Below are 20,433 nucleotides of genomic sequence, written 5' to 3'. Positions count from 1 at the left end.
AGTTTCGATCTTCTTTGGGGCGGGGGGGATTTTGGTTTTTACTTTATTTTGCTTTTTTCTGTTTTTCTTTTTTTGTTTTTGTTTTTTATAGGTTTCAGAGAAATTATGTTGAATCCAATAAGCCTTCCCGGACATTCCAAGCCTCTTAACCATGGCATCTATGTTGAGGATGTCAGTGTTTATTTCAGCAAAGGACGTCATGGCTTTTAAAAACTCCTTTTAAGCCTCCCTGTTTTGATGTCACCTGGGTAGGCTGGGCCCTCTGAGAGGTGGGAAGCTCTAGGCGCTGTTCTCTTTGGATCCGGGGATGCTAAGTAGAAACTGCATGAGCCGCCGGTGCCCCTGCACCCTTTCACGCCACCAAGACGGGTGTCGTCCCTCATCCGCCACTGGCAGGGCTGCCCTTCCCCTCAGTCATCACTGTGCTCCTTCTTCTCCCCCCACCCCATCCCGGCCTCCGAGGCAGCTCCTGCCGCCATCTTTAGAGCCAATAAAGAGAATTGAAAACCTGTGCACCAAGAACCATCTTTAAAAAAAAAAACAACAACACACACTAGCCATTCTCTTGCTTTCCAAAAAACCACCCAACCACCACAAGAAAGCCTGATGAAGTCCAGCCGTGCTCCAGCCTCACTTACCCTGCTTGGAAGCGTGGGGTCTCTCCCTGGCTCTCCCTAGGATACCAGGTTGTCCTCTTAGCAACCTCATCGCCCTGCAACCTCCAATGGGGAAAAGCGTCTAAGCAGAGGTGGAGACCACGTGGTGAGAGAGGGGGAGCCGGGCCCGAGTGTTGGCACCAGATTAGGTCTCAGAGGAAAGAATGGAAACCAATCATTTTCTATATATATATACATATATATATATATATATATGTGTATATATATATACATATATATATATATAATTTTTTTTTTGGTGGAGAAAACCATACTTTTTTTGGACACATTTTTCCCCCCTCCCTTCCTCTTCGCTCTGGAATGGCTCACAGTGAGTGTGATATTAGAAAACTCCTTGGCCCCAAGATGTGCAGTGCTGACAAGCTTTTGCTACGGGAGGTCTTGCCCGTGAATGGGCCATCCTCCTAGGACCACAAGGGACCGAGCGAGTCAGGGCCCAAGGCCCTTCCTGCTAGTCCCTGATCCCAGGATTGGCTCTCTACCCCCAATTTCACTTACTCTTGACTCTGAGAACTTTCGGAACCCAATGGAATCACCCATTTCAAGGCCAAGATGAACTGCAGGGAAGAGAAGGAAAAATTGGCCTCCTCCAGCCCCTCTCATGAAACCAGTGGAAGGGCCATCCTGTTCTCTGGTCAATATATGTGTTTACTTTGCTTGCTTTGACTCATGCCTTACTCCACGGCCACCCTCTCCCAAAGAGGGGGTTTGTTCCTTCCATTTCCAACTCGATCCGCTGGGGAGAGGGAAGGCACAGCTGTAGGGCCTGAACCTCTCCCAGATTTGCTGCCGTGCTGGCTGAGTGGACTCCGGGCTTGACCCAGCCGCTCCCACCTGGGGTACCTCCGTGGTGAGAAGTCAGCACAGGCTGTCCCTTGATGGTGGAGAGCATGAAGCAGGGGGGTCTCCCATGGGGAGCTCTTAGGACACGATGGTGGTGGTTTTTAACCCACTTAAGTTTTGGGGTGGTGACTCACAGCAAGTACATTCTCTCTGGCTTCAGCAAATTTACATGGGAATCAAGCTTCCCACTGAAGGTCCTCCTTCCTGGGTCCTGTGGTTGGTGGTTCTTTGTGCCAGGTTCCCGCTGATTCTGTAGATGCCTCCATGGGGTTTAAAATCACGAAGCTTTCCAAGTTCTTGGCCCATTTTGGGGGTGGCCTCCCAGACACCGTAGTGTCCAGAGTATTGTGTGGGGGTTCAGGTTTTCTCCAGGGCCTCAAGATGTGTGTGTATCTAGCCCCTGCCAGCTTCCCGCCATCCTGCCCACCCCCCACCCCCCACTGCTTCATGTCAGGCTGATCCCCACCATGTCCTGCTGACCCTTTGGGCCAGGGCCTCCTCCCGAGTGTGGCTTTAAGGAGTAAGCTTGAGGATGATGTTTTTTTAATTATTGTAAATCATTACCTCATTTCCAGCCTGCCAGGCTCCATCCATCCCAGCATCTTTTATTCTGCCATTTTCTCACCTTGTGCTATGACAATGGGGCGTTGTATTTCCACAGAGACTTATAGGAGTGTTCAGTGTATAGTTTCTTAATAAACACTTTATTTTCTAATGAAATGACTGCATCAGACCTCTTATTTGGCAACTTTGCAAAGAATATTAAAGACACAGAAATTCTCACCTTTCTCCCCCCTACCCTCCCCCCATTTTACTGATACTCTTTTAAAGAAGTTTCTTAGCTCAGTCCTTGTTTGCCAAAGTGTTTACAATCTGTTGCATTGGTTGCTTTCATTGAGACTCCTCCAGATAGGTCAAGTCCATCTAGTGAAGTGTTTCCTCATTCTATCGAGGCAGAATTAGAGGCACAGAGAGGTTGAATGGTTCACCCAGGGTCACACAGCACAAGAGGCGGAAGCGAGATTCAAGCCTGACTCCTCCAGACACTGCTCAGGCCACTGAGACCCTCACCTCCTTGGTGGCTGGAGGACTGACTGTTCTGTTGTCTGAGCGGCTAAGGCTTACCATGATCCTTTCTTCAGAACTGACGTGTAAGAGGTTTGGGAGTAGAACTGAGAGATCCTTGCATCAGTAGGTCACTAGGAGAATCCTAGTAGAGCAGTTTTGTACCTTCCCTGGATCTTGAGGATGTGACCTTGCCCAGAAGAAGACGGGGCTCTAGGCTTGTAGGCCAATCTGCTGATCATTCAGGGATGCCCCATCCACACACCCATGCACACACACACTCAGGTGGGCCAGACTCTCCACCAGGTCTCATGTGGGCGGCCTGAAGCAGGAGGCAGTGGTGGGGTCCTCCTGAGAGTAGCATGTGTAAGTGAGCTGGGCTTGGCTGTCTGCCCTGGGTTCCTGGCCATGCCTGTAACTTACGTCTACCTTTGAGGAGGAGGGGCCTCTGCACAGGGTATCCAGAGCGGGAGTGGAGGACAGGGGCTGAGGAAGATTTCCTGGGTGGGACTGGACCTTTTGCTGGGCCTCGGCAGGCTTTGTGGGAGCTTGCTTACTTAGCAGGTAACAGAGAGACAGGTAGAGCAAGGTGGGGGAGCTCAAGGCGGGAGTCCAAGACAGGAGTGGTCGGGCTAGGGTGCTGCTTTTTCTCCTGACCCTCATTGACTTAACCTCCCATTTAAATCGAGTTTGAGCCGCCCCGCCCCCAACCCCACCCCAAATGGAAGTTCCTCTCCTCTGGAATGGCCTGGGTAGCGCCTTGCCCCAGCTCTGCATTCTCTTATTCTCTGTGGTTCCAGGGCTGGAACTGGGATGTCCCAAGGGATCAGAGGGTCTTGGGGACCACGGGGAAACTTTCATTTTTAGTAAGAGAGATTTGAGCGTTGCTTCGCTCAAATGCATGGAGCCTTGGAAGCATGGGAGAAGAGGGGATGAATGGAAATGGCCCCTGAGGAGGGGGGAGGGACAGCACCCAGCTCAGAGGGAGGGGCCCGCACCAGCCCTGTGAACGGAGCGCCATTCCAACGCGGGAGGAGGCAAGAAGAAAGACGGGGGTTTAGAGGTTTGGGGGCAAGGAAGGGGAGGAGGGCTTTCCGGTGCCTTCTGTTTTGCCTGTTAAGTGGCAAGGCCAGGCCTTGTGCCTTGAGTGAGATCTGAGGGGAGCTGAGAAAGTCTGCAGTGCCCAGCAGAGGAAACGGGCAGGTGACAGATGAGCGCAGAGCGTTGTCAGGCTGAACTAGGACCAGCTGAGAAGGGAGAACAGTGTTCAGTGTCCAGGACTCTGTTTTTCAAGCTTTCCTGCTGGGTCCTGAAGTCCCTGGCATTTACCCCAACGTTAGAGCCTCTGGGGCTGTTAGAGTTGGCACGGGGCAGATGCAGAGAGTGGAACTCAGCCCAGAAGGACGCTGGCTTGGCCTGGCTTCATGCGGGGCGGGGGGGGGGGGGGGGCTCGGGGGACCAGCAAGACCTTCTGGGTTTAGAATCTCACCCACAGGATTTCACAGTGGTTTTCTTGGACTCCAGCTTGCACTGTTGTCCTGCCGTTCAGGTCCACGGCTGACATAGGCCATGAATCCAGGGTGCTTGCCAGGTGCTTCTCTGGGTCTGAATTTTAGAGGGGGTGGCTGAGGAACACTGGTTCTGAACCCTATTCTCGGGAGTCTGGAGAGTGGGAAGCTTGCTCTGTGCTTAAAGACAGCGGTGAAAACAGGAGTGGGGCCTCCCAGGGGCGTGCTCTGGAGAGGACTGGAGTCGGTCACAAGGATTGCATGGCCAGATCCTGGAACTGGTTACCGAGCGCCGAAGAATGGGGCCCACCCGTGAAACATTATCCTTATGTCACTGATGCAGAGCCACTCAGAGCCAGATACATCTTACCCAGGAGGAGGGTGAGACTCCCGAATGCTCAGGAATGAGTCCCGGTTGTCACAGTTTGGGACCGGCAGAACCAGGGCCGACGTGAGGTCGCCCTGACTTCCCTGAGGTCTTCTGCTTCTGGAAGGCTGCAGTCCTGGGGGCTTCCCTGACCCCTCCCGAGGTGAACAGTCTTTCAGGGCTCTTTAAGGCTAGCTGCCATTCTGAACCTCCCTCTGGAACCACCCAAACCGGGTGATTTTTAAAGACTCTCTGGAAAAAAATGTCTGCAGTGTTTTTATTCCTCACCCATGCTAGCATTTCGTGACCCCACACACCTGAAGTGGTGGTTGGTCTTCGGTATAAGATTAATCACCCAGCTTGCAGGCTGAGAGATTGCCAAGCAGACAACAGCGGCATCTTTAATCTTGGGGACGGCTTGTCGGGTGAGACGCCCGGGTGGGTGAGGCTGCCCGGGTCCGGGCAAGTGGGAGCAGCTTCAGACAGGAAGGTGGTGGGAGGAAGGATGCTCCTTGCCTGACTCCCCTGCCCCCATTCGAACTTTCTTGTCCCATCCGAAAGACCTCCCGGGGTGTCGAAGCTCAGCCATGTGCTTCTCACCCAGGAAAAGAGCAGATGCTGAGCATGTTCTGCGTGGAAGCTGGGCCACTCTGGCTCTTCCCTCCTGTGTGGGAATTCTGCAGCCAAACTTCCAGAAGCCATGTCCTCACCTCCACCTCCCAGCTGCAGGTGTGACCTGAGCACAGGTGTGCCGGGCCCAGGACGCCTCCCCTGGCTGGGCCCAGTTCCCGCAGGTCAGGCCCAGGCGTGAGCAGAGAGGCCCGTGCAGCTCAGACACAGCAGTGAAGGGCCGGAGTGGGTTCAAGGCCACTGAGGCAGGACAAGCGTGAGCGGATCAGAGCAGGAGGCTTTGTTGCTGTGTAGCTTTCTGAGCTATGCTAGACATGGATTAGGCAGAGGGCCTTTGTTCTTCGGTGTTCAGGGACCCTGAGCTCTGGCTTGACTCATGTGTTGCTGTCAGAGTAGTTCTAGAAGGGAGAGAGAAATGAGGTAAGGAGGAGCAAGGAGGTGGCAGGTGATGCTGGCCGCTCTGAGGCTCCCCTGGGAAGGACAGGAACGAGGGAAACTCCTGAGTGTGACAGTGGAAGAGGTGACAGGGTAGTGGGGAGCGTGGGAGTGACAGGGAGGCCCCCTCCCCTCTCCCTGCCCCCCCCCCCCCGTGCCCTCCCCTTCCCCCTCTTTGGTGGGGTTGATGTGGGCAAAGCTGCTGCACTCCTAGTTGCCTTGAGTGGCTCTCGCTCTGCACTTTGCACTTCCCACCTCCCCTGGAAAACCTCAGCTTGTAGCTGACAGTATCACTCTCCGAGCTCAGTAAGACTCCTTGTTCGGCCCTACTTGAAACCCACAGTGAGTTAAAGATGTGAGATGTGCTGGTGAGAGATAAGGTCCCTTGTCTGCTTCTTGGGGGGGGGGTGGGTCCAAAAATTCCATCAGGATTCTGAGATCCGTTTGGGTAGGACTTCCACCCCAATTCCTCCTCTCGGTGGGTGACATTTCCATAACGTGAGCCCAGGGTCCCCTTGGAGTTAAATCTCCCCTGCTGGCTCGGGGAGGTTTCTGCATGGGGAGGAGGCCTACGGCCTCTCTGTCTCCTGGCCCCGTCCATCAGGACACTTCCCCTCCCACCATGAGGTATCAGGGTGCGCCTCAGAGAGCTAGATCTTTGCGCACCGTGCTGGCCTTGCAGGGGGATGAGAGTGTGTGGCTCGAGTGTTCTTTGTGCTTGGCGTGGGGGGGGAGACAGTGAGAACGAGGGAGAAGGAAGAAGTACTGGGGCTGGCCTTGGGCAAGGCCTGCTGGCTTCCCTGAAGGAGGAATGAGCAGGTAGGAGGATCTCTGAGAAGCGCAGATCCTGCAGGGTGTAGGGGAAGCTGCCAGCTTCAATGCTGTGTCAGAGGCCTCCGGCCCAGGGTAAGACCCAGTCCACGTGGGCCCACTTTGGGAAGGCATCTGGAACTATGTGGGGTAGAGGGGAGAAGCAGGCTTACCACATTCTGAGAGAAGGGCCAGAGCCGTAGAGAGGTCCTGGCTGGGGGCTTTGACGACACTTCTCACGCCTCGGAAACAGGAGACACACGAGCTTCCTGCACAGCCCTGGGGTTCTTGGGGTCACGGTGTTTCCCCACACCCCTCTGCAAACAGGAACTGCCTGAGGCCTCTCTGACGTAGAGGAATCTGTGATTCGGTGAAGGATGGAGAAGGGGGCACAGAGTGTAACAATAGGAACAGAGCTTGGCTTTTCTGAGAGGCAGAGATGCTGAGCCGTTCCCCCCGCACGCGCCCCCCCCCCCCGCCCCTTTAAGAGCAGCATCAAGTGATGTGTGAGGATTTGGAGGGGTGGTCAACACTCCCCACTCGGAGACCAAGGAGCCAGGCTGCCCAAGGTAGGAGTTCCAGGATTGTGCTCCCTGGTCTGTGGCTTCATCAAAGTTTGGGGTGGGGTTGGGGGCAGAGCATCACATCAGCTCAGATAACAACCCTGCCAAGCCTGACTGTGGTAAGTAATGCTGGTGGCCTTGGGGGCTACTAGTGACGACCAGCTTGTCTTCGTGGCCCTCCTTCCCCTCGGCTCCTCCTGCCCACGGGCTGTTACCACGGCAGCAACACGACAGCCTGCTTCTGCCTTTGGAAACCTCATTGGAGCGATTGGCCTGTTTCCCTTAAAAAGACGCAGGCTTCCCTCCTTTGTCCCCAAGTTCATTCTGCCGTGAGAGGGGCAGGGACCTGTCCCCGGGAAAGTGATTTCACTGCCGTGGGGGATATGCCCGGGTGATACTTCTTTTATAGAGCTCTGACCTGCCACCTCCTTTTACTCTGAAGCTCCCCTTAGTTTTGGTCTGTTTTGGTCCTTGCAACGTTGCTTTACAATTGCAACGCAATGTCCTTTGCGCTGCAAGGTTTGCAACAGTCTTTGGCCAAAGGTCACGCTATCCTGACTCCCAGATGGACATGTCAGGGAAAGAGCGGGCGTGGGGCGGGGGGGGGGGGGTCGCGGGTGCTCTTAAAGGAAGGACATCTGTCTACGGTCTGTGATGTGGCTCTAATCAGCCGCACAGGCTGGGGACATCGTTACATCACACGGCCAGGTTCTTGAGGGTATCCAGGAACACAGGACATGGAGAGCCCTTGAGTCTGAAGTTGAGAGGGTTTAGGTCCCAAACGCAGGAGACCTCTGGACCTACAAGAGTTCTGTCACTCCTTCGTATTTATCAGCACCGGCTGGCCAACCAGTGCCCAAGTCCTCAAGTCTGTGTCCCATGGGGCAAATGTAGGTGCCCTCCTTCAAACAATCTCAGGGAGAAGGAAAAGACCAGAAGGCAAGCTGAGGCCAGCCTCTGTATTCTAGGGACACCAAAGTGTCGGCCTTCTCCTGCTGTTAGTTCTGAGAGAAAACTCACATGACGGAGAGCCTGAGGGGAAATCTCACAGCGATTTTTGTCACGAGCTTCAGTCTCCGCAAGGTCAATCTGGCCAGGAGGACACGGCCAAGCTCCATGACTTGAGCTGCTCCTCTCTGAGGGCCGCAGCTTTGGACCGAAGCCTTTCCCTTCAGAGGGAGCCAGACGCCGAGCCGGCCAGTGAGAGCTTGAGTCCGTTCTTTCCCACAGTCAGTGGGGAGTAGAGGAGGTGTCACAAATATAGAATACATTCTCAGAATGTCCTTCCTGGGAGAATTTAAATTCTGAGTCCCTGTTTGAATGACTCATGGAATCCTTCCCTCCTGATGGCTGTTGGTTTGGCAACTCTGCTACCATAACAGGCAACGGCCCCTGGTACCTCTGATACCAAATGGCCAATCTGGTCATTAAGAAGAGTAACCCTACTGTGCATTTTCAGGATGGCATTTTTGGCTGTCTCAGTAGTTTTAGGGGGCCAACTGCTTGACCAACTATTGTCTCACATGAATTGATCAGTTTTCTGGGCAAAGCTTCAGCTTCTGCAATATGACTCTCTTAATTTGAGTCCCCAACTTGCAGAGAAACCTTTCCCTCCTACTCCAGTTACTACAGAAATGATGTTGTCAGGATCAGGTGCTCTCCTTTTCATTGGTTCAGACAGTGCTTCCCCGAGTCTCATGAGATGCTAAGAGCCCATCCAATAACTTTGGAGAATGTTGTATGGTGTAGCCAATCTCTTACAGATTCACAATACACATTAGGATATTAAAGGCTCTGAGAAGTCCTGCTTTAAATAAACCTTTTTTCCCACCACTTTCGCAATCTAATTGAACACAGAATGCTCTTCACTTAATACCTACCAGTAGATTGACACACACACTTTAGGTAACACTGGGTTATCAGGTGGTCAGAGCTTTTTTTAAAAGAAGAATGAAGCAGGATATTAACCAACCACTGACCTTATATCAAGATGAACAACCACACCCCAACACCTTTGCCCAGCCGTAGGCTCAGTCCCTACTTCTGCCCTCTGCTTGGCAAAGAGGCAGATATGATCCTGAGAGCTGGTGGATAGGTACTCTTGTGAAGAGCAGGAAACCTTCACTGTGGTATCTCAGAAGAAGATGGTAAGTCATCTCACCTAAGTGCGTAAGACTTCAGCACTAAACCTGGCCACCTTCCCAGGCTGGTGGAGGAGACATCATCTAGTGGTAGGACACAAAAATGAAGACCTGGAGCCCAGTCTCAGCACCTCCACTAGGAAAAATGGCTTGGGGTAAGTTACCTTTCCTTGTTCCATATTTGTCTCTGAGCTTGGTAAACCTCAGATACAAAGACTCTACCTAGACAAGTGTCCCAAACGCCATACCCCATGAATCACTATTGTCTCCTGGTGGGGGGCATCTTTTGGTTCTTTGGTGCATCTCTCTCTGCTGAGTGTCTTGGTGTATCACGTGCGAAGAGTGCCTTTGCTCCCTTCTGGAATGCTTGGGGGCTTGAAGGCAAGGGGAGGGAAGAAAGAGAGAGATGGGTGCCCTTTCACATGAGGGTTGGTGGATTTCTCTGGATGAGGAAGGAAGCAGATGCTTGGGAGTTAATAGACCCTTTCTGTCACAGTTGGACAGGGCCAAGCGGGAGTTCTTGGCAAGATTTTCCGACTTTGATCTCAAGAAGGCAGCTCTGCCTAACAAATAGTCTGAAATGTCAAAGAATAAATGTTAAAGCTTGAGGGGTCGTTCTCTGGGGAGTTGCCTGGGCTGGCTAGGGAGGGAGAGGAGGAGGGAGAGAGGGACACAGCAGAATCCTCCACATAAAGATTCTGACTTGGTTTTGTGATATTTAAGAAAAAAGAAAACTCTGAATTATTTATAGCACAGAAGATGGAAGCAGGCTGTAAAGAAGTAGCCCGGCTTAAGATGGTAGTTCACGTTCCATTATTTATCTGCCCCAGCCTTGAACTGGTAAAACTTTTCTTGTTGGTGACATGCTATTGACCTCTCCTTGAATTATTTATTGTTATTATTATTACTACTATTATTATTATGTTAGGAAAAGTCAAGTCCTTTGACATGAGAGTTGGGGGGAGGCAATTTCTAGAAATGGTTGTTACAGAGAGCAGGACTTATCTCTTCCTCTTGAAGGATCTCCAGCATGTCCTTCACCACCCCTTTCCACTCCCACCAGCTTGTGTACTGCTCCTAGACAGGTGTGAAGCACTTTGGTTTTGGCCTGGCCACTAGTGGGCCATGTTGATATTATTTCAGCATGGCGGATATTGTCTCCCCGTTGTTCCATTTGCAAGATGGAGGCAACTGTCATCTGCCTCTTCTGGGTATGCTGGGCCAGTGAATGATGCCCTGTGTTCAGAACACCTTGCGCCTGGGTGGGGGTGGAGGGGAGAGAAAATACCATCAATGTTATGTGGTGGGTGTGGGGGCGGGGGGAAGAAAGGAAGTAAAGAAATTATAAAGGGAAAATCAGAAGTGATGGAAGGATTGGTGTGAAAGCTGGAAGGAATGAGGTCTTTCATCTATTTTGGACCGTGATGTTGTTTAGATGTTTAAAAAAAAAGTGCTTCTGGTTGCTAATCACATCCTGATTCTATAGCATGGGTAATTGAAATCCACTGATAATCTCAGAATTGCAGTTAAATTAAAAATGACAAGCTTCAGATGCTCTCCCTTCTCTCTCCACAAATAATACAAATGTGCTCTCAGTCCCTGTGACTCTAATTGTTGTTGCACACCCTGGACACTCTCGGAGATGCAAATGAATGGAACCAATTTTGCCAGGTTGGGGATGTTGAGGTGAAGCTAGTCCAAGTGCAAATCGGATCGTCGGTAAGCCTCCAAACAAGCAATATTGTGTTTACCATGTGTTGCTTTTATTGAAAATATTAATACTTTTGCTGTTTTTCTAGACTTTTTTTTTTCCATCTAGAAGAACGTAGAGAACATTTTGCAGCTAAAATGTCACCGTGACACTCCTGTTAGAAAACTCTGAAAATGTACTTATTTTTATACTCAGTAACTTACTCTACCTCTCAGAAAGGTCTTCCAAATGTTCTTCCTCCGCTGCCTGCTTTCAGAGATGTAGAAGTGTGACCAGCATTGCTGCTCTAGGGCAGTGGTTCTCAAATGTTTTAGTCTCGGGATCCCTTACAAATTATGAGGATCCCAAAGAGCTTTAGTTTATGTGGGTTATATCCATCTCTATTTATTGCAGTTGAAATCAGAACGGAGAAAGATTTAGAAACACAAGCACACACACATACACATTCCAGTTAGACATCAGATGATGTCATCACACACAAGAAGCCACTGGAAACACTCCAGGCATACCCGTGAGAGAATGAGGGTGAAAAAATGCGAAGACCATCTCGGTAGACCTTAGTAGGACTTAGACCTTCCTAGGAAAATAGCTTTAACACATGGCTCTCTTGATGGGGTCTTGGGGCCGCCAGGCATGTCTGGACCACATTTTGAGCCCTGCTGCTATAGGGAAACTGAGGCACAAGCAGATGCTCAAATCAGAGTCTCTTTGGTGTCCGTGAACGATACCAGTATGTACTTTGCTCCAAGTGTAGGGCTACCATCAGAACCCCATTTCCTCATGCAGATACCACTGATTATGCAGATACACAGCCGCTAGGAGTATGGAAAATACACAAGGACTTCATCCATTATGAAGAAAGCTGAATGGTGGGCGTTTGCTTGCTCTAGAGAAGGAGCATGGGCTTGCTATAGCAGTAGGCACTATTAGCTGATTGAAGAGACTCATCACGAACAGGGTTTGCAAAATCCTGATGGTGAAAGAGAGTAGAATGAGTGGCATGGGGATGAAGGGAATTTACAATCAGCCCCTTGGAGGTCAAAAGTCCCATCAGGTGCGTCCTAGCCTTCCTGGTGCCTCACATTTGGATTTGTCTAAGGAACATCTGGGGCTCAGCGGTGTTCTGCCAGGTCGCCTAGGAGTGTCTGTTTAAGTTTAGAGACCCTGCTTCACCCCCCCACCCCCACACACACTCCTGACCTGAGCAGTTTTGCTAGAAGCAGATTGGACTGTGAAGAGTATAACATCTTAGGGACCCTTGGGTTAACTCTGTGCACACATCAGGCAACTCCCTGGAGTTGTGGAGTCCTGGGTTCATGGCACTGTTCTTCCCCTGTCTCCTGTCGTTTTTGCCTCCATGCCCCAGATTTATCACGTACACCCCAGTGATCAAGAACTGCTCTCACCTTATTCTGAGGAACTTTTTGGCACCAGGACGTCACAGTCCTCCCCAGGAGAAATGGGTCTTTCAAGAGTGTTTCTGAGATCATGAACAGAGATGTTGGGTCATTGATTCACCCTTCAAACATTGAGGTGAAAGAGTCCTAATTCCTGCCCTCAAGAGCTTCACAGTCTAGTGCAGTTGTTCTCAACCAGTAGTGACTTGTCCCCCAGGGCATATACGTGGAGACATTTTTGGTTGTCCCGACTGAGGGTACATACTACTAGGAGCCCCTAAACCAAAGTTATATGACCCCAAATGTCAACAGGGCCAAGGTCGAGAAACCCAATCTAGTAGGAAGACAGCTATCTCTTAGTCTCAGGTAAGAGGGACCCCGTATTTTTCAGGGCCCTCCTTCAGCTGCCACAAGTTTAAGGGCCATGGGACCTGACCATGTAGAGCCTGGGCCTCACTCCCCTTCTGGGTCGGCTTGTATTTGCCTACACTGGAATTCCTCAGCAAGGTGACTCTTTGCCCACCCCCACACCATGCACAGACTTCTCCGTTGGTCTACCGTCCTCCGAAGGGTGGGCTGCCCTGCAGGCATGTGCGCTGTGAAGCCTCAGCGTTGACCAAGAGGCTGCCTGCTGCTTAGGGCGGAGGGGAGTGTGTGTGTGGCACGGTGCAGGCTGGCTGTGCACATGTATGCATACAAGGCCCCTTTGGCTGTGGGAAGGAGAGGGGAGCAGGCTGGGACCAACTCTCTGGCACTACATGTCCCAACTCCCAACTCCAAGGAGCCTGAGACACCTGAATTCTCACCTGGCCCTCCAGCTCACTCTGAAAATATATTTAACAGGGTAGGAGGATAGGATGTACTCTCTTTCACGGTGTGTTAGCTTGATTTACAACTTTCACCAAATTTTTAGACGTGTGAGATATGGGCTTCCAGTAATTCTCTGTTTCCTGGTCATGCAAATGTGAGGGGCAGGCCTGGTGCAGACTAGTGAGTCATTATGAAGCAATGTGATGAGATTAGGCACGGGGTAAGCATAGAGGAAGGACACTTAGTTTTTAAATGTAGTTCTGAAAAATACTGAATCAGGACATCCGTTTGCAGCTGTAGAAGTTAAGTAGAAATGGCAGTTCCAGGAACCCCACAATTAAGGGTGATCAATTGAGACTTTTCAGTGTTCCATTATTTAAAGAGATGTCCCTCTCTTGGAGCCTTAGGAAGCCCGATCCCATTTGCTGCATGGTCTTTTGGCCACCTCAGCCTGCTCCAGGCAGGCCTTCTTCCTGCTGGGCCATCTCCATGCTGCGGCAGCGCTCATGCAGTGTCCTGCCCTTGTCAGGTTGCCATGGAGACTGATCTCCGGGCCCTCAACATTGTTTGGTATTTACTGGGGATCTGCAGTTTTCTGGATGTTGTGACCAGCGCCGTGCAGGAGAGAGAGAAGGGCTGCACCCTCCCCTCCCCCATTTTGGACGACAGAGAGAGCATCATTCTGTCACAGAGAGGTAAAGACCCAGGAGAAATTGAACGGGAAGGATGTATTTTTTCCTTCTAATAACATTGTGGTTTTTTCCTGATTACAAAAGTAATTTATATTCACAGTAGAAAATTTGTTGAAATACAGAAAAGCACACAAACACATAAATTATCCACCATCCCATCATCCAGAGACAACACTGTTAACATTTTAGCTTTCTGCCTTCTAATCTTTTTTATGTACTTATTTAATTATTTAACAGAATCAAATCATTCTGTGTGCATGTGCGCACACACACCCTATTTGCCACTTCCTTTTTTTTTTTTATAAGATCGCATGGGCCATTTAAGCAATATTTTTGCAGTATTAAACTTTTGTATAGGTTATTTCACATGGTTCCAAACACACACACACACACACACACACACACACACACACACACACACACACGAAGGTACATGAATATTCATAGCAGCATGTTTCAAAATAGCCAAAAGGTAGAAAGAGCCCAAATACCTCTCACTTGGCAAATGGATGCACAAAATGTGGTATATACATAGAATGGAATATTACTCAGCAATAAAAGGAATGAACTACTCACATGTACTACAACATTAGTAAATGTCACAGTATTGCTACAACATTAGTAAGTTTCACAAATACTGTGTTAAGGGAAAGAAGCCAGACTCAAAAGGCCCCATTTTGTATGATGGCATTTGTATGAAATGTCTAGAAGGGGCAAATCTATAGACACCAAAAGTAGGTTAGTGGTTGTGTAGGCCTGGAGTTGGGGATGGGGGAGTAACTGTAAATGGACCCAAGAGATCTTACTGGGGTGATGAAAACGTTCTAAAGTTGGATTATGGTGGTGGTTGTGCCGTTTGGTAGGTTTACTAAAAAATGTTGAATTGTACATGAAAATAGGTGAATTCGGGGCTCCTGGCTGGCTCAGTCAGTGGAACATGTGACTTTTGATCTTGGGTTTGTAAGTTTGAACCCTACATTGGGTATAGAGATAACTTAAAAAAAATAAAATCTTTAAAAATAAAGTAAATAAAATGGGTGAATTTTATAGGAGGCAAATAATACCTCAATAAAGTTTATATATATATAATATAGTAAATATATATGTAAAACAAAATATCTGTAAATATATGACATATAAAATAAATGCAGATAGTATATTTATTTAAAATAAGGTTTATATATAGAGAGAGATCCTCTATATCACTATTATTGATACATGTGTCAATAACATGTATTGATATATTTATATATAGTAATATATGTATTGATACATAATATTGAGGTAGAGGACATCTATATATAAACTTTATTTTGCATAAATATGCTATATGTATTTATTTTGTATATTATATACTTTTATTTTACACATATATTTACTATATTATATAGATAAGCTTTATTGGGTTATTATTTACACATGTATTGAAGTATTAATAACATGTATTGATATATGACTGATGAATATATATTTATAGATCAATAAGATCGAGGTAAATAATACATGTATCTTAACAATATTGAAGCCATTAATACTTCAATAAAGTTTATATGTATGAATTTTATTTTACACCTGTATGTCAATATGTGTATATATCAGTACCTATTAATGTATCTATAAGGTGAGAATTCTCCTTCCTACACCTGTCCCTCATCTGTAGGTTCTTCCTACCACCACCACCATCGCCACAGTGGTAACCACTATTTTTTTTTTTTTAAAGATTTTATTTATTTATTTGAGAGAGAGAATGAGATAGAGAGAGCGAGCATGAGACGGGGGAGGGTCCGAGGGAGAAGCAGACTCCCCGCCGAGCAGGGAGCCCGATGCGGGACTCGATCCTGGGACTCCAGGATCATGACCTGAGTCGAAGGCAGTCGCCCAACCGACGGAGCCACCCAGACGCCCCTTTGTGGTAACCACTATTATAGTGGGTCCTTATCAATTATGTATGAACAAATATATATAAACAGCCATGAAACCCATTCTTGTCTTTTCCTCCATATTTGCAATATATCATACATATTATTCCACACTTTTTAGTATCCCCCTGCCAGTTTCTCGAAGCTCTTAGAGAACTTTCCCATTCTCTCTTTGGAAATAAATACTATTCCGTTGTATTAGTGTATTCAAATGTATTTAATTTCCTCACAGTATTTTCTCATTTTTCTGCAGTGGTTTGAACCTAAATATATGAACTAGAGATATGATTGAACCTAAATATCATATTAATACGGGGCCAGGTATCCCCCTTGGCTAGCTGGTCTGTTTTGTGTATGTAACCTATATGGGGTTCTACCAATGTGTACTGTCCGTGGTAATATATGAGAATGGGGGTCCCCACAACCTCAATAAATAGAGTATCATGGCATGATTTTTAATGGCTGGATAATATTTCCCCTTGTGGATATACTATATTTATTTCTTTGTCCCCTGTGTTTGGAAACTCAGATTATTTTGTTATTCAACTCTTATGAATACCAGACCAGGTATTTCAGAACTTTGGGTAGCTAGGCTGAGTGAGAGGGAGGGAGATGGCTCCGGCAGCCCCCACCAGAGGCAGTGTGTGTCGACATCACTGCCTTGTGGCCCACAGCAAACACCCCTGGGTATCTAGGGGTTCCTCAAGCTGGTACCCAGCGGACAATCTTTACAGACAGCTGTCTTCTTATAACAGAGAGTTGACATAGGAAAAGCCATCTCCTTCTAAGATATGATGGCTTCAAATCCCGGGATGCACAGTTGCTGAATGCGGGGGGCGTTCCTTTTTCCCAGGTGACTTCAAAACACTGCCAACGTTCCCATAATGTTCTTCCTGCAAACACTCTCCCAGTCAGGGCTTTACCCAATCTTCGGGCTGGGAATTCTGGGCTGCACAGTTCAGAAATGTTAATGGGATTCTGAGTGAAGCTTCTAATCTCATGTGTCGTACAGATGGCTAACCAAGCGTGGCACCTTGACTTTCTCAAGGTCAGGGTGAGGGCTGGGAGGCAGTACCCACGTATCCTGACCTCCTGCTCTGGCCTTTAAGCAGGTGGCCTCCCGGGAACACACTGAGTGGGACATGACAGCAGAGATGGAAAGCGGCTGTACGAAGGCCACAGACAAGTTCAGCGCGAGGCATTTCCAGCCAACCCATTGATCCAGGCACCAGGCAGAGGAAAGGCCCAACCTGGAGAACAGTCAGCCCGCTGGAGCAAATCCAAGGAAATAGCACCAGGAAATAGGAAGGGGTGGAGATTGATCATGAGCTTATTGAAACCTGCAGCCTTTTTGGTCAAGGGGTAGCTATGTGTTCTCTCTTGCAGCTCTCAGTGGTGACAACAAAGCCCATGCTGGGCCTCCAACATGCCTCCTGCTCTTTTTCTAAAAGGGCCCTTAGTGTCCTTTGGGGGGTGGGCATGGGACAGAAGCTGACAAGGAGGAGAAATGTGCCCTTCCTTCTTCTGCGTTCCCGGGCTGGAGATGAGGTCCTGGGGACAGGGAAGGTCTGTGGACAGCACGGCAGGTGAGGCAGAAGGCACACAAATCTATGGGGGCACATGAGCAGGAGGGGGTGGTATTAAGGATCAAGATCTGGTAGCAACAGGAAAGGGAGGAAAACAACCCGGTCTTGGGAGGAGCATTGAAGTCAAACCAACAAGTGCAATTAGGGTTTGTGTCACTTCCTACAGCCCAGGCAAGCTGTTCATTGGTCATCCGTCAGAGCCGGCTGCCAAGATGCCATGTGTATTCCAGGATCCCTGGGTGCTGGTCCTTTCTATCTGCCAGGCTGAGGGAGGGACGGTGGATGCCAGCCTTGGATGCCTGCTCAGGCATGTGTGGCCCACCATATGAGGCTCGCTGGCACCCTCCTGCAAGCCAGGGTAGCACAGGATGGGAAGGAACTCTGAGAGACTGCCCTGCCCTCTCCTTGCATGGGATTGCAAAGACGTAGTTGCAGGCGATTGGAACAGGAGTTAGCTTCTGATGGCCAGGCCAGAGGGCGGCCCGGTGCCCTCACCAACACACCAGTGACCATTCATTGCTCACTCTGTCTAGCCATGCCCTTGGCAGGACCTGTCCCAGCTCCGGAAGCAGGGGCTGTCAGGGGGTCACAGCGCACAGCCAGAAGTGGCCCTGCCCCTGCAGCCATTTTGAACTTGGTTGGCTTCCTGCCTGCCTGACTTCTCCCTCCCCCTCCTCTGTTCCTGCTGCAGCCGACATGCCATTCTGCAAACCTGTTCACGCTACAGGGCTCATCATAGTGGGTGCTTGATAAGTAGTTGTGCATTTTTCAAAAGTTATTAACTCAGGCATTAATTACATACTTTCCTTTCTAAAGATCTCCCAGCAAAGGGTGCTTTCAGTCTCCCTGGAAGTCTACCCATACAACTACCTGAGGTTTTTTAACGCCTCAGTGACACACACACGACCTTAATCATGTTCATTGATTTAATGAATGAGATGGTTGAATGATTGGAACTTAATGCAGAGCGCGGGGCTATGCATCAGGGTTGCAAAGATGATTCAAATCTGGTTGCTGCTTCATAGGAAGATGGCTGTGCACAATGAAATCATACACAACACTGTGGTAAATATCTCTATGTTTGGGCTCTCCGGAATTCCAGAGTTCTGATCATACCCATGTCTGACAAGATAAGTGAGTGCCCCAAGTCATCTTAGCAAGATGGCTAAGGGTGAGAGAGCTCTGACCAAGCTTTGGTCAGACTGTGAAGGACTTGAGGTTCACCAGTGTTGAGTGAGGACTAAGGAAAAGCCATTTGATTTGGGCATCAGGAGATCACTGTGACACTGTAACAGGTGGATCACGGGGTGAGGTGGTAAGAGGACAAAGCCTTGAGAAATGCGTAGGCAGCTCAAGAATGGTAGACAGCACAAGTAGTAAAGGACCCATCAAAGAGTCTGGTGATGAAGGGGTGGCATGCGAGAAGTTTCTGGGGGGGTAGGGTAGGTAGGGTCAAGGAATGCTTTTTATTAGGGTGGGGGAAACCTTACCCTGTAGGTTAGAAGTCAGCAGGAATGAGAGACCCACAGTACCAAACAGAGGTAAATACAAGTTGGGCAACATTCAAAAAATAGATAGGAAAAGCTGAGGACAAAAGTTTGAAGAAAAGAACTCTATCTAAGACAAAAGGGAAAACTAAAAACGAGGGAAGTAAAACAGAAGAGAGACCATGGAGGGGATTTTTGTTTCCTTAGCGAGGTACAGAACAAAGTCATCCAAGTTGGTTTACAGTGGGGGAGTTTTCCTCTTGTCACCTTGGAGGAGGTTCTGTGTCAGTCTTCTTGGGAAAGGGACCCAGATACTGATGAACTTTATCTCATAAGGGAGGCAAACACTACCTGTTTTGACTGCGGTGAGTTTTGGCTGATCCCCATTTCCCTGACTTTGCCTGCATCAGAGCCAGATTTCTGGGTCTGCTCCCCGCTTTGCCCAGTGGGATGCTGCTGAGGAAAGCGCAGCAGGCAACATCCTTCATCTTGCTCAAGTGAGAGCTTGAGCAGCAGGCTGTCTCCATACAAGGATGCTCCCCCCTCCCCAAGTGTCCAGAAATTCAGCGAGTCCGGCACCTTGCCTGTTCCTAGCTGTTACCCTTGAAAAGGTTCATGGAGCCCACCCAATTACCAGGTAGCTGAGGACTTTACAGTTGAAGAAATGGCCCTGTTTGTTGGTGTCAGTGGTTTCATGAATTGATGCTGTGATTGAGCCTGAGCTTGGGTTTAGAGCCTCAGGTTGAGAGGTGGGATTTCAGGAGAGATGAAGAACCCAAGGTTCTGATTTTCTGTAACTTTGACATTCTTGAGTTTGCTGATGGAATCTCTGCTCAGGTGACCATGGTCTTCAGCTCAGTACTAACTCGGAGCTGTGATTGCCCTCCTGCTGGGGCCTGTCCTGGTTTAATAACTAGCACGGCTGCCTGGGTTTCAGAATTCAGTTCTGCTGAAGCTGCAGCCACCTCATCTGGTCCTGGATCTCTTGTCCTCACTCAGTGTTTTCAGAGTCACAGGAGCCTAGGTAGCAGTGAGAAAAAAAAAAAAACAAAACACCCACCGAGGCAGTCACTCATCTTTTTAACCAATAGGCTTTGAGCTGCTGGGGGACAGTTCTGATGGAGAGACACAAGGAGTCTTAGCTTTTGTGGAGCTACCTTTCCACTGGGAAGGCCAGATGATAAGCAGATGGATAAATAAGTAGGTGAGACAATTTTCCAATGGCCACCATGTTGTGCTATTGCTGAAAATGGAAACAACGTCCTGTGATCAAAGTGACCCTTTTCTGTTGAAGGACCGCAGAGCGGACATTCTGGGACAGGTAGTGGTTGCAGTCCAGGCTCTAAGGTGTCACCTAGCTTGAAATATATGAGGAGAGAAGGAAGGGCAGGGGGGAGAAGAGTGGAGGGGAGAGTGGGTGCTGGAGGAGGGCTGGTGATGAGGTCAAGGGGGTAGAAAGGATCAGATCCCATAAGCAATGATAGAGCAAGCTTGGCTTTCATTCTAAACTCAGATTTGAAGTAGGAGAGGGATGCGAAGCTCCCTACTTTGCTTTTTATTAAAGATGACCCTGGCTGGCTGGCCATGTTCCAGAACAGGGGATGAGGGATGGGAGTGAGGGGTAGGGGGAAGAATGGACGCTCAGTTAGGAGCCCGTTGCCCCGGTGAGAGGCCGTCACAGCTTGGGATGGCAGTGGTCGGATGGGAAGAAGTGGGTCTCCTGGGGATGGGGACAGATTTAGGACATGTTTGGAGGCTACAGTCAACAGGATTTATTGATAGGCATTGGTGG

At 49.1% G+C, this 20,433-nt stretch overlaps 1 protein-coding gene across 5 annotated transcripts in view; it reads left to right on the top strand.

Moving 5' to 3' along the window:
• The window catches only part of NTRK3 (neurotrophic receptor tyrosine kinase 3), a 410,029-nt gene that overhangs the window by 289,045 nt on the left and 100,551 nt on the right, over positions 1-20,433 (top strand). Inside the window, exon 14 of one of the 5 annotated variants that reach the window (XM_027570489.2) lies at positions 92-2,207. The exons of the other annotated variants lie outside the window; for them this stretch is intronic. Within the exon in view, the coding sequence (XP_027426290.1) occupies positions 92-210 (119 nt within the window). The 3' untranslated portion in view covers positions 211-2,207. Of the gene's footprint in view, positions 1-91; positions 2,208-20,433 lie in introns of those variants that run through there. 5 annotated transcript variants of the gene reach the window in all.

The sequence above is a fragment of the Zalophus californianus genome, chromosome 6 (genome assembly GCF_009762305.2).
Source record: "Zalophus californianus isolate mZalCal1 chromosome 6, mZalCal1.pri.v2, whole genome shotgun sequence".
Lineage (NCBI taxonomy): Eukaryota > Metazoa > Chordata > Mammalia > Carnivora > Otariidae > Zalophus > Zalophus californianus.
Note: the sequence above shows the minus strand (reverse complement) of the source record. Positions and strands in the feature narration are given on the sequence as shown.